Here is a 12727-nt window from a genome sequence, read left to right as displayed (position 1 = left end):
TTGCAGTCGAAAGGACTCTCAAGAGTCTTCTCCAGCACCAGAATTCAAAAATATCAATTCTTCAGTGCTCAGCCTTCTTTATGGCCCCATTCTTATATCTGTACTAGTTGAGACTTTACTAGGTTTGCTATATTGACAATTTTTGTTCCATTGTATTCCATCTCAATTTTGAAATTCCTAGACAGTTGAGACCCAATAAACTGATTCACACCTCTCACCTCTATCTTTTAATGGATATATTTTAATTAAAACTGATGATTGCACCATACAAGACAACAGTGTTAGAGAAATACAATTTTTAAAAAGCTTTCATTACAAGGCAAAGTTGAGGACTGAAATTTGTACCTCTGACAAATCCCTCAGGTGCTGGTGTCTCCAGAATAAACTAGACGTAGCTGACTTCATTAATGACTCCCCTGGGACTCTTGCACTCTTGGGCAGAAAGAGGAATCAGTCTAGGAAGAAAGCAAGTTCAATTTTTATTCTGACCTGGGGGTTGATAAAATTTTCCATTGGGAAATTTTTAAACCAGCGAAGTGTCACCTATGAAGTAAACTTAGTCAAGGCAACTGTCAAATATAGAATTAATGGTTTATTACACTCAGTACCATATTTGGAAGGACTCACTGATTTCCACTGATCACTAGTAGTCTTGAATCTGTGATGAGACAAGAAAAATAAGGTCTGTAGACTTTTTCATAAAGCTAATTTAGAGTATGGGTTCTTTATGAATTTTTAGAGGGTTTTCTTTTTATTTTGGGGGTCAAAATATAATTTTTAAGTGAAATGAGGCTGATAGAAAATGGCAGTTGTTTTTGGTTTTGTTTCACAGATTGGTGAAAATTTTAAATTGTTGTTGATTCCCCAAATTATTTTGAAAATCTAGATTGATCCTCAAAGTTCAAAAGACTGGGACCATCACCAATGTTGTCTACTATTATTTATTCATCCAACATTATGAGGGCCCACTATGTGCTAAAAAATGGCCACAAATAAGAAGACGATTGCACTGCATGCCCTCCTGCTTACATTAAGAAACAGACACGTTCATCAGTAGTTACTAACAAGTAGTGTGAGTTCTTCTGGGAACAGATATGAGGGAAGGCTTGTTGTCTGGGGAATTAGTCTCTTAGTGAAAGAAGAAATGAACCTGAGCTGCTCGAAAATGAGGGTTCCCTGGTGGCTCAGGGGTAAAGAATCTACCTGCCATGAAGGAGAAGCGGGTCCCTGGGTTGGAAAGATCCCCTGGGGAAGGAAATGGCAGCGCACTCCAGTATTCTTGCCCTAGAGCATCCTGGCAGGCTACAGTGCCTGGAGTCACAAAGAGTTGGACACGATTTCGTGGCTGAGCATGTTCACACGCCTTGAAAATGCACAGGGAAAAGGAATGGAGGCAAGCGAAATCTTACTGCAAGGAATTTTAAATAGTTCTAGATGTCCAGAGCTGGGGTATCCACTAACAACTAAGATAGGGTGAGAATGAAAACAGAGGTAAGTCAAGATAAAAGAGGTTTTATAGGTTCAGCTAAGGACTTTTTTGACACTAACAGTAAAGAACCCGCTTGCCAATGCAGGAGACTTAAGAGTTGTGGGTTTGATCCCTGGGTCGGGAAAAGCCCCTGGAGGAGGGCATAGCAATCCATTTCATTATTCTTGCCTAAAGAATCCCATAGACAGAGGAGCCTGGTGGGCTACAATCCACAGGGTCCCAAAGAGTCAGACACGACTGAATCAACTTAACACACCCACAAGGACTTTAAAAGAAATAAGTGTGATAAAAACACAATATAAAAGTTATCATTTTAACCATATTTGAGTGTACAGTTCAGTAGTGTTAGGTATATCCTACTGCTGTGAACTAAGCAGGCTAGGCTTGGAGATTTAGGAAGACTGTTTTAGAAAGTAAGGGTCACAGGAGGTAAGAGATGTCGGCTAGAAGGACTGAAAGAGATTAAAGGACTTGAAGGCTTGTGGGAGTCATGTGACTCCAGCCAGGTTTCTCGCTTGGTAGCAGAGATTTTTGCCAGAGGGGAACTCAACATACCACTGGCGGAGTACCAAGCCTACATAAGCCAGCTTTTCAGGGACTCATTACACATTGGAAGCTAGCAGACCACATCTAGCCAGGAGGAATTTCCTTATCCCCTGCAACTGAAATAAACTTTTCTCGAAAAATCAGGTATCTGGAAACACTGCAACCATAGTCCCTCAGGAAAACAATGAGAACTCACTCCACTGAAACAGAAACAACTCCCCTCCCCCCTCAAAAAAAACCCATGGCCCCCCAAACACCTTTTTATCAAAGTATAAGAAATTTATAGAGAAGTACAGATGCTCACAAGGCGAACGTATTCCATTAACCAACCAGCAGCTTTCAACAATAAGCAAAACATAACCAGTATCTTCGATGTTACACTTATTTAATCTTAATCCTACGAGATAGATCACACTACCGTCTCCATCTCAAATACAAGGAAGTACAGACAAGCCAGTGTAAGAATCTAGGACCTGCTGTCTAACCCCGAATGCCACAGGCTTGGGGTTTGAGAAGAAACAGGCTTGAAAGTGACACGGTGAGTTTAGCTTTGAAAGACGCTGAGTGGGAGTCCGCTTCCTAGGAAACCTACTTCCGGACTCCAGAGCCTCGGGAACCATCATTACCAGGAGCCCGCACCTCACATTACCAGCGCCAGCACTTCCGGAGCTCGGCCTCTCAACTAGCGGCCGCGGCATTCTGCACAGCCTCCACACACATGAGGGCGCTGTCGCAGGTACAGTCGGACGCTTGCCTCTCTCTGTTGTCGCGATATTCTTGAGGCCGGAAGAGCGTAATGTCGAAGGTCACGTAGACAGCGCGTCCCGCCCCGCACGCCTAAGTTCTCGCGCGAATTACACTTCCGCCCTTTTGGCTCTCTGAGCGGCACCATGGCGGTCGGCAAGAACAAGCGCCTTACGAAAGGAGGCAAAAAGGGAGCCAAGAAGAAAGTGTAAGTGGCAACTGTCGCGGCCTCCGCTTTGGGGGACCCCTACTGGAGTCGGCGAGCGGTTTCTGAGCCGCAGAGTAAGCTGGATGGCGAGGATTCTAATTGGATTGCGATGGCCGTGCGTAGTTGGTAAACTGCGAACCGCGGCCCGGCGGAGGCCGGTGCTGCTTTGAGGCGGGCTGACTGTTTTTCCCCTGGCCTTCTGGGCCTAATGCGCGCCCCTTTTGAGTCAGATTTCTGTCGCGAGTCGGACAGTAGTTGTGGGATCATGGGCTTCGTAAATTCCACGGATAATACCTCTCTAAGATCTGGAGATGTGAAAGACACTTCTGTGGTTCACTCAGGACCCCGCGTCTCTCCGCTGCTTGGGCCGGGTGGAAGCTGGAAGTTTCCAGTAAGCTAGCACGAGGTCCTAAAGTGTGCGGGTTACGAGTGTGTGTCTTCACGAAACAGTAAAAGTGAAGAGACATTGCTTGACGGAGGCAGTATTGGTATGGTGGAAGGACCGGTGGTGTGGGGAGAGGGTCTATGTTCGTGGCATAATTCACTGGACTGCCAGGTCTGCAGAAGGACCTGGTGAGAAGAGCTAGATTACGTGTACGTCCCTCACCTCGCTAAGAGGAATTTAGTTAGCCGTTTAAAGTAATTAGAATGAGGAAGGTTCAAAACAATTACGTGATTTTAAAACTTACGCATGTTTTTAAATACAGGGTTGACCCATTTTCTAAAAAAGATTGGTATGATGTGAAAGCACCAGCTATGTTCAATATAAGGAATATTGGGAAAACATTGGTCACGAGAACTCAAGGAACCAGTGAGTATCTTATTCTCCGTTTGCGTTTTTCTTCCTTTGAGACATGCGCGTATCTTGGTCTACTATCCGTTCTGTGGTGTGATATTTAAGGAAATGTCAGCTTTTGATTGCGACTTTGGCCCCACTGGGGACTGTTTGTCCTAAGGTGCTTGTGGAAGCAAGATGGTACTTTTAAGAATTACCAGTAAAACGTGCGTGGTTAGTTTTGAGCTTCTAATAAGCACTGTCAGTAAGTTATTGGTGACTATATGGATTTGGTTAACAAAAGTTAAGGTCTTTATAATTTTCTTAATGCTTGAACATTAACTTAGCTGGCTTGGCTTTGTTTACGTTGTTCCTGACATTAACAATTGATTCTTGTTTTATAGAAATTGCATCTGATGGCCTCAAAGGTCGTGTTTTTGAAGTGAGTCTTGCTGATCTGCAGAATGATGAAGTAGCATTTAGAAAATTCAAGCTAATTACTGAGGATGTTCAGGGCAAAAACTGCCTGACTAACTTTCATGGCATGGATCTTACCCGTGACAAAATGTGCTCCATGGTCAAAAAATGGCAGGTGAGAAGAACATGCATGGTGCTGTAGTGTGCATGGCCAAAGATATCATGATTTAATGTCAGGAAGGAGTGTGTTCATTTGAGGTTTAGATTTCTTTGTTTATATTTCTTTTCAAGTCTGTGATATTTTCTTGCTATTGAGTGTGGACTTTTGAACGTGAGCAACAGCAGTGGTGGTGGTGTTTAGTTACTCAGTTGTCCCCAAACTCTTTTTGTGACCCCATGGACTATAGCTGGAAAAGCTCCTGTCCATGGGATTTCCCAGGCAAGAATATTGAAATGAGTAGCCATTTCTTTCTCCAGGGGATCCTCCCAACCAGAGATGCAACCTGTGTCTCCTGCACTGCAGGTGGATTCTTCACCAGTAAGCCACCCAGGAAGCCCTTAAACTGAGTTCAGGATTTAATATTGGATTATCGTCAAAGTTTTTTTCGCTGCATGAATTAGCACAGGTTTGCATGAATTAGTACAGGTTTGCAGTTTAGGCTTTGCCTGTCCTCAGAACACCTTTGAACTTCAAAATCTTGTGAATTTTATCATGAAAAGGGGCTATTGGGTTAGTTTTATCTATTGTACAGTTCAGTAGGAGAGGCAGAGCCTCTGGAGTGAGATTGGAATTTTGTTTCCTTTTCCCAGTTACAGTCTCTGAAAAGTAACTTTTTAGTTTAGTTCAGTCCATTCCAGTCGCTCGGTCCTGTCCAACTCTTTGACCCGTGGACTGCAGCACACCAGACTTCCCTGTCCATCACCAACTCCTGGAGCTTGCTCAAACTCATGTCCATTGAGTCATTGATGCCATCCAACCATCTCATCGTCTGCTGTCCCCTTTTTTCCCAATAAGTCAGTTCTTCACATCAGGTGGCCAAAGTATTGGAGTTTCAGCTTCAACATCAGTCCTTCCAAATGAATATTCAGGATTGATTTCCTTTAGGATGGACTGGTTGGATCTCCTTGCAGTCCAGAGGACTCTCAAGAGTTTTCCCCAACACTACAGTTTAAAAGCATCAATTCTTTGGTGTTCATCCTTCTTTGTGGTCCAGCTCTCACATCCATACATGACTACTGGAAAAACCATAGCTTTGACTAGACGGACCTTTATTGCTATAAAAAGTAACTTACAGCTTGCTAAGCCTTGTTTTTTTTAAAATCTGTAAAATGTAGGTAAGAACATTGGCTCATGGAATCAGGATAAAAGATCCATGTAAACATGCTTTGTACAGAACTTGTTAACAGAAAGCATTTGCTACAAGTTAGTTTTAACTACAGGAAATAATGACATTGGTTCAGATACCATTTGGGAATGTTTTATGTGTGGGAATGAATGATGACAAAATGTTTCGGTCCCAAATGACATAATGATTATAGTGTTACATTTCTGACATTCCCCTAAGGTTTTAATAGTATTTCTGTAAGGTTTTTCACTATGATTGCATTATATTGATTTTTTGAAGGTAAAGCATAAAATTTAGAAAAAGCAAAGAGGGCAAATCTTCGTGAATTTAGGTAGTGTTAAGACTATGGATTTTTTAAAATTATGTTTTAGCCGTGAAATGGAATATTTAATCCTTATTGTGGCTTTGGTTTGGAACATAAACGACATTTTAAAATATATGTTTGGTGTTATTACATTAGATGTCAGTATTGTAGAGTCTCCTAGAACCCATTTTTTGTTCGCTTGCAGAGTTAAGAAATTGATTGGTGGAGGAGCAGATTGTTAAAGGCTAGCATGTGTATGTAAAAGAGGAGGTTTTTTGCAGATAGTGATAATGAGGCTAAAGAACCTACCTGGAGGAGATGGGGAATACGGCCGAGAGGACTCATTGTTTAAATTAGATATGGAGGATAGTAAGAATTGAAGATAACTGTTGGTAAGCTCACTTCAAGGACATTAACTCTATAAATTAAATAGCCCATTTATATTATACTTGATATTGTGTAATGAATACTTGACCTTCCACTTTTTTAAAATTGGAATTTGAGGGATAAAAATTGATAACTTTCAGACTGGTGTAACCGACAGTGTCATTTTTTTCACTAGACCATGATTGAAGCTCACGTTGACGTCAAGACTACCGATGGTTACTTGCTTCGTCTGTTCTGTGTGGGTTTTACTAAAAAGCGCAACAATCAGATTCGGAAGACCTCTTACGCCCAGCACCAGCAGGTGCGCCAGATCCGCAAGAAGATGATGGAGATCATGACCCGAGAGGTGCAGACCAACGACCTGAAAGAGGTGGTCAATAAACTGTAAGTGCTTTCCTTACAATACAACCCTCAGATAAGGAAAAGCGCATGAGACAAGGTGTGGTCAGAACTGTGTTCAAATTATCTGAAACTGTCTCGCTGCATCTCTTGAAAACGTGTTAAGTGTTCAGTAAATGTTACTTGATGGTTTCGCATTTGGGCATTTAGTGAGACTTGAAGCTCAGGACTCATCTTTGCCTTAGAAAATACAAACCTTTTGTAATAAAGTATGGGAATAAATGATGACAAATGTTTCGGTCCCATATGATGTCCGATGATAAAACTTAACATTTTTCTGATGTTCCCATGCAGTTGGTTAGACCTGTGTTTGGAAAAGGTGTATAATGCTTGGATTCAGAAGGGCTGATTTTGCTATTAAGTAGCTGTATAGTTCAGATTATTTAACCGCTTATGAAGGGGCAATAACAGAACGAGGATAATTGTGGATTAAATGAAGTGGTTTATTCTAACTTACCATTTCTGGTTTGCAGGATTCCAGATAGCATTGGAAAAGACATAGAAAAGGCTTGCCAATCTATTTATCCACTCCATGATGTCTTCGTTAGAAAAGTAAAAATGCTGAAGAAGCCCAAATTTGAATGTAAGTGAAGTCACAGGATTTCTGAAAGAAAATTGTGTAGAAAAGTAGTTTGTGTAGAAAAGGTTGTGTTTTTTGTGTGTAGAAAAAACTGTAGAAAAGTGTTGTTTTTTTTGAGGTCAGGTGTTGCTTTGTTTTCTCCTGTCTTCCTTGTATAGTATTATGGAGTACTGATAACATGTTTCAAGATATGGTAGACTGTAACTAACAATTTTTCCCTTCTCTTTAGTGGGAAAACTCATGGAGCTACATGGTGAAGGTAGTAGTTCTGGAAAGGCTACTGGGGATGAGACAGGTGCTAAAGTTGAACGAGCTGATGGATACGAGCCACCAGTCCAAGAATCGGTTTAAAATGCAGACTCTTAATGGTGACAAATAAAAGATCTTATTTGTGGTATTTTTTTCCTGATCATTCTTTTTAAATAACCTGACAGCTTATTTAAGATGTTCTGATTTGTGGTGAAGTTTTCTTACCTTTTGTGTATATTTTATTTAGTTACTAAGTAGCCAAGAAAGTAAGATCTATTTTAAGCAGGAATGGTCTGGAAGTATTATAGATGGTGAAGAAAAGGAAACCCTTTCTTTACATGGTTGAAGTTTTGAAAGCAAAAGTCACTCACTTGTATCTGACTCTTTGGCAAGAATACTGGAGTAGGTTGCCACAGCCTTTCGGGGTAACCCCAACCCGGGGACTGAGCCCAGGTCTCCTGCACTGGAGGCAGAGTCCTTACCATCTGAGCCACCAGGGAAGCCCAGGTGGTTCTCAGATCTCTGAAAGGTGTGTTAAAACACTGCAGGGCCTGCCCCCAGAAGTTCTGATGATGTAGATCCAGGGTGAAGTCTGCAAGTTGGCAGTTTGCAAATTTTCAGGGGACGCTGGTGACAGGAGCCACACTTGGTAAACCACTGTCCTAAACCGTGCAGTGGGAAGAAGAGAGCTTATTGCCGTCTAGGTTTCTGTGGGTTTGTCTTTTAAAAATAAAAATACTGTCTTGTGTTCTCTAGAGGTAAATCCCCCCTGAAAACCTTAATGGTCAAGCTGAAGTTGGCTAGATAAGTAGAGAAACTGGCTATTGGTCTCTATTAAGGGGGCATTTGTCTGCTATCCAGTGTTTACTAGTCACTCACCCTTTCTGTTCTATACCTTCTCTGCTCAAGTCTCTAATTTTTCATTCTCAGTTCAGCTGATGGCCTTGGGAGTAAGAACCTCAGAATTTGCTGTTACTTCTACCCTGCCTCATGCTGGGAAAGACAGGGCAAAAAGGAGAAAGGGGGTGGCAGCGGATGAGATAGACACCATCACTGACTCAATGGACATGAATCTGCAAACTCTTAAGGATAGAGATGCTTGGCGTGCTGCAGTCTGTGGGGTCGTGGAGTCAGACACAGAAGCATCAGATTCTACCCTGTTGGCTCCATCAGTTCTCACCTTTTTCGTTATTCGTCTGCCAGTCTCAGCATAGAAGCAAGTCTTCTGCCCTTCCACATACATCCCTATTCAAGCTTATAGCAAAGCTTGCAAGAGTAGCCATATTTCTTGCATGTAATTTTATTTTTCTGGCTTGAATCTATCGCAGTTGGGCTTTCTCTTTCACACTTTTTTTTACACCCCACTTTTAAGGAAGCTGTTGCTGTTAGAATTAACATGTCATTGCTAAGCCAGTGGTTCATCCTTAGCTTTCATTTTACTTCTGTAACAGTGATAATCGACAGCTGATTTTCTTCTGTGTTTCTTAACTACATTCTGGAATTGGACCTCAGAGTTTTCCAAATAGTGTTGCTAGCTACTATTTGCTAGTTTGTTTCAGGCCTCAGTGTTGAGCCCTAGTCCTTTGTTTACCAATACTCTTTCTAAAAATAGTCTTACTCAATTTCTTGGTTTTAAATAAACTGACTCAGAATTTTACTTCTAGTCTGGACCTTCTTTGAACGCCAGGTTTGTCGCTCCAACTCCCAGTTTAATGTCAGTAGGCATTTAACATGTCTAAAATTGTATTCCTGAACAACTTCACCCATCCTATTTTACTTTTTACAATTTATATTCTAAGTAAAATACTTGGCTGCATGGGTCTTAGTTATGGCGTGCAGGCTCAGTAATTGAGGTGCATGGACTTAGTTGCACCATGGCATGTGGGATCCTGGTTTACCAACCAGGATCGAACCCGGGTTGCCTGCATTGCACAGAGGATTCTACCAGGGAAGTCCCTCCATCCTGTTTTAGACAGAAGTCCTCTGGTCATCTTTGATGATTCACAGTTCATTTAAAAGAAATCTGCCAGTCCAGTGGTTAGGCCTCTGCTTTCAGTACCAAGGATACAAGTTTTTAATGAAGAAACAATGGAAAAATTGTCTACCCATCTGTTTGTCATGAAGTGATGGAACCAGTTGCCATGATCTTTGTTTTTTGCATGTTGAGTTTTAAGCTAGTATTTTCACTCTTCTTCACTTTCATCAAGAGGCTCTTTAGTTCCTCTTTGCTTTCTGCCATTAGGGTGGTGTCATCTACATATCTGAGGGTATTGATAATACTCCCGGGAATGTTGATTCCAGCTTGTGCTTCTTCCAGCCTGGGATGTCACATGATGTACTCTGCATAGAAGTTAAGGAAGCAGGGTGACGATATACAGCCTTGACGTACTCCTTTCCCAATTTGGAACCAGTCTGTTGTTCCATGTCTGTTTCTAACTTGACCTGCATACTACAGGTTTCTCAGGAGACAGGTAAGGTGGTCTGGTGTTCCCATCTCTTGAAGAGTTTTCCAGTTTGTTGTGATCCATACAGTCAAAGGCTTTAGCATAGTCAGTGAAGCAGAAATTGTGATGTTTTTCTGGAATAGTCTTGCTTTTTCTATGATCCTACGGATGTTGGTAATTTGATCTCTGGTTCCTCTGCCTTTTCTAAAACCAGCTTGAACATCTGGAAGTTCACGGTTCACATACTGTTGAAGCCTGGCTTGGAGAATTTTGAGCATTACTTTGCTAGCGTGTGCAATTGTGTAGTAGTTTGAACAGTCTTTGGCATTGCCCTTCTTTGGGATTGGAATGAAAACTGACCTTTTCCAGTCCTGTGGCCACTGCTGAGTTTTTCATATTTGTTGGCATATTGAGTGCAGCACTTTCACAGCATCATCTTTCAGGATTTGAAACAGCTCAGGTGGAATTCCATTGCCTCCACTAGTTTTCCTTGTGATGCTTCCTAAGGCCCACTTGATTTCTTCTCACTCCAGGATGTCTGGCTCTAGGTGAGTGATCACCCCATCGTGGTTACCTGGGTCATTCAGGTTTTTTCGTACAGTTCTGTGTACTCTTGCCACCTTGTAAATCTCTTCTGCTTCTGTCAGGTCCAGACCGTTTCTGTCCTTTATTGTGCTCCTCTTTGCATGAAGTGTTCCCTTGGTGTCTAATTTTCTTGAAGAGATCTCTAGTCTTACATTGTTTTCCTCTATTTCTTTGCATTGTTCACTTAGGAAGACTGTTGACTCTAATCCCTTGAAAATATTTGTCACTTGCACTGTATAATCTAAGGGATTTTAGGTCATATCTGAAGGGTCTAGTGGTTTTCCCTGCTTTCTTCAATTTAAGTCTGAATTTTGCAATAAGGAATTCATGGTCTGAGTCAGTCAGGTCCTGGTCTTGCTCTGACTATAGAGCTTCTCCATCTTTGACTGCAAAGAATATAATCAATCTGATTTCAGTAATGACCGTCTGGTGATGTCCATGTGTAGAGTCATCTCTTGGGTTGTTGGAAGAGGATGTTTGCTATGACCATGCATGCATTCTCTTGGCAAAACTCTCTGCCAAGAGGGTTAGCCCTTGCCCTGCTTTATTTTGTACTCTAAGGCCAAACTTGCCTGTTACTCCAGGTTATCTCTTGACTTCCTACTTTTGCATTCTAGTCCCCTATGATGAAAAGGACAGGTTTTCAGTGTTAGTTCTAGAAGGTGGTGTAGGCATAGAACCTTCAGCTTCTTTGGCATTATTGGTTGGGACATAGACTTGAATTACTGTGACATCGAATGGTTTGACTTGGAAACAAAGATTCTGTTGTTTTTGAAATTGCACCCAAGTACTGCATTTCGGATTCCTCGCTTAAATGGCCCTCAAACGTGTGCTTTTACCTCTTAATCAGTAGATCCTGCTGATACATTCATCCTATTAAAAACCCTGTCCTTTATTCCTTTCCCTGTTGTTTTTCTATAGTTTTTAAACTTCTGGCTACTAGGAAAATTCCATGTGGACAGCTTTTCTGGGGGGAGGAAGGTGGAGTCTGGCTCACTGCTACACTTTCCAGTGCCTTGAAGTTCAGTATTATTTGAATAAAGGAACGAATGGCATTCCCTTACAGAAGAAGGACATGTTTTCAGTAGGAAACAGTTGTAGATTTGGGTCTGAAGTGACAGGTGCTTCCTTTCCAAGGTAGAAGTTAGGAGTTGAGTCTATAGAGTGATCATGCAAGGTGGGGACCAGGAATGGAGAAGTGGTGGCTTGCTGCTTCATGCTGGACATCATCCAGTAAGATATGGCCAGCGAAGCTCCAGTTTGCTACATCTCTTGAGTAGGGCTTGGCATGGTTCTCATTTAGAAGGGTTCATGTGAAAACGCTTCCAAAAATAATGTTTTTTAAAAAAATGGTTTGGTCTGATAATGTGTTTAAGTTACCTTCCCATAGGTCACCATGAATGGTTAACATCCATATAATAAAAAGGAAAGACTGTAAGGGGTGATTGTAAGTTTCCCACTTAGTATCATATATGTGATATGTATATATTAACAAATGGCCTTTCTCTACTTGATTGTACCTAGAACTGTTTTGTAACCAGGGATATACATTTTGAATCTTCAGAAAGGAGTTACTGAAGACCTTTATGTCAGGGCATGACTGAAATAGCAAAACTATTGATTTGAAACTGGCTTTTGCTTTAATGTGTACAGTTGAGCAGCACCGATAACTTGAGAGCAGGAAAGACTGCCAGGGGAGTATGCTAGATTATTGGACTGAGCCTAATTATACAAGTTCTTAAATGCAGAAGTTTGAGGCAGAAGTGGTTGTAACACAGTGGGAGGACTGCCCAGTGTTGCTCCATCCTCTGAGGATGGAGAAAGGGCCATGAGCTAAGGAAAGAGAATGGCTTGTCACAGTTGGGAAAGGCAAGGAGGTTCTCAGTGGCACACTGGCTGAGTGAATATCCCACCGTTATCCCACATGGCATGCATAAGCCTCAAAATACCACCACCACCAACTCAGCAGTTTCAAACCTTCCTAGCACACGGCCCACCACATCTATAGTGCTGTGTAAACAGTGCTTGCATACATGGCCAGAGCTTTTCCCTCAGCCCTTACATGGTCTCAGTGCTACAGGGGTATGTTCGTAGTGCCCACTTTCAATCCTTAAGCTGACTGCTCTATAGTTTTTTTGTTGAAGGTGCTTTTTTGGTTGATTGCTCAGGAAGTTCATTTTCTGAGTTCTTGTATGTTAATACAGTTATCGTTTGCTTTATACCTGAAAGTCACTTGTATTGGATCTAAAATCCT

General features: G+C 41.7%; 1 protein-coding gene and 2 non-coding genes across 3 annotated transcripts; all 3 read left to right on the top strand.

Moving 5' to 3' along the window:
- Window positions 1-2903: 2903 nt before the first annotated feature.
- RPS3A (ribosomal protein S3A) lies at window positions 2904-7587 on the top strand. Its single transcript, XM_068990013.1, has 6 exons — window positions 2904-2987; window positions 3695-3798; window positions 4167-4354; window positions 6392-6600; window positions 7089-7198; window positions 7425-7587. Exons 1-6 carry the CDS (start codon window positions 2926-2928, stop codon window positions 7544-7546), a joined length of 795 nt encoding a protein of 264 aa, XP_068846114.1. The 5' UTR covers window positions 2904-2925; the 3' UTR covers window positions 7547-7587.
- On the top strand, window positions 5670-5736 carry LOC138094226 (small nucleolar RNA SNORD73). Its single transcript, XR_011146250.1, has one exon. It is a non-coding gene; the product is annotated as a small nucleolar RNA SNORD73 (small nucleolar RNA).
- LOC138094228 (small nucleolar RNA SNORD73) lies at window positions 6832-6900 on the top strand. The gene has a single exon (XR_011146251.1). It is a non-coding gene; the product is annotated as a small nucleolar RNA SNORD73 (small nucleolar RNA).
- Window positions 7588-12727: the final 5140 nt, after the last annotated feature.

This window comes from Capricornis sumatraensis, chromosome 17, assembly GCF_032405125.1.
Source record: "Capricornis sumatraensis isolate serow.1 chromosome 17, serow.2, whole genome shotgun sequence".
NCBI lineage: Eukaryota > Metazoa > Chordata > Mammalia > Artiodactyla > Bovidae > Capricornis > Capricornis sumatraensis.
The sequence above is the reverse complement of the archived record's forward strand: the minus strand, read 5'-3'. Positions and strand labels throughout refer to the sequence as shown.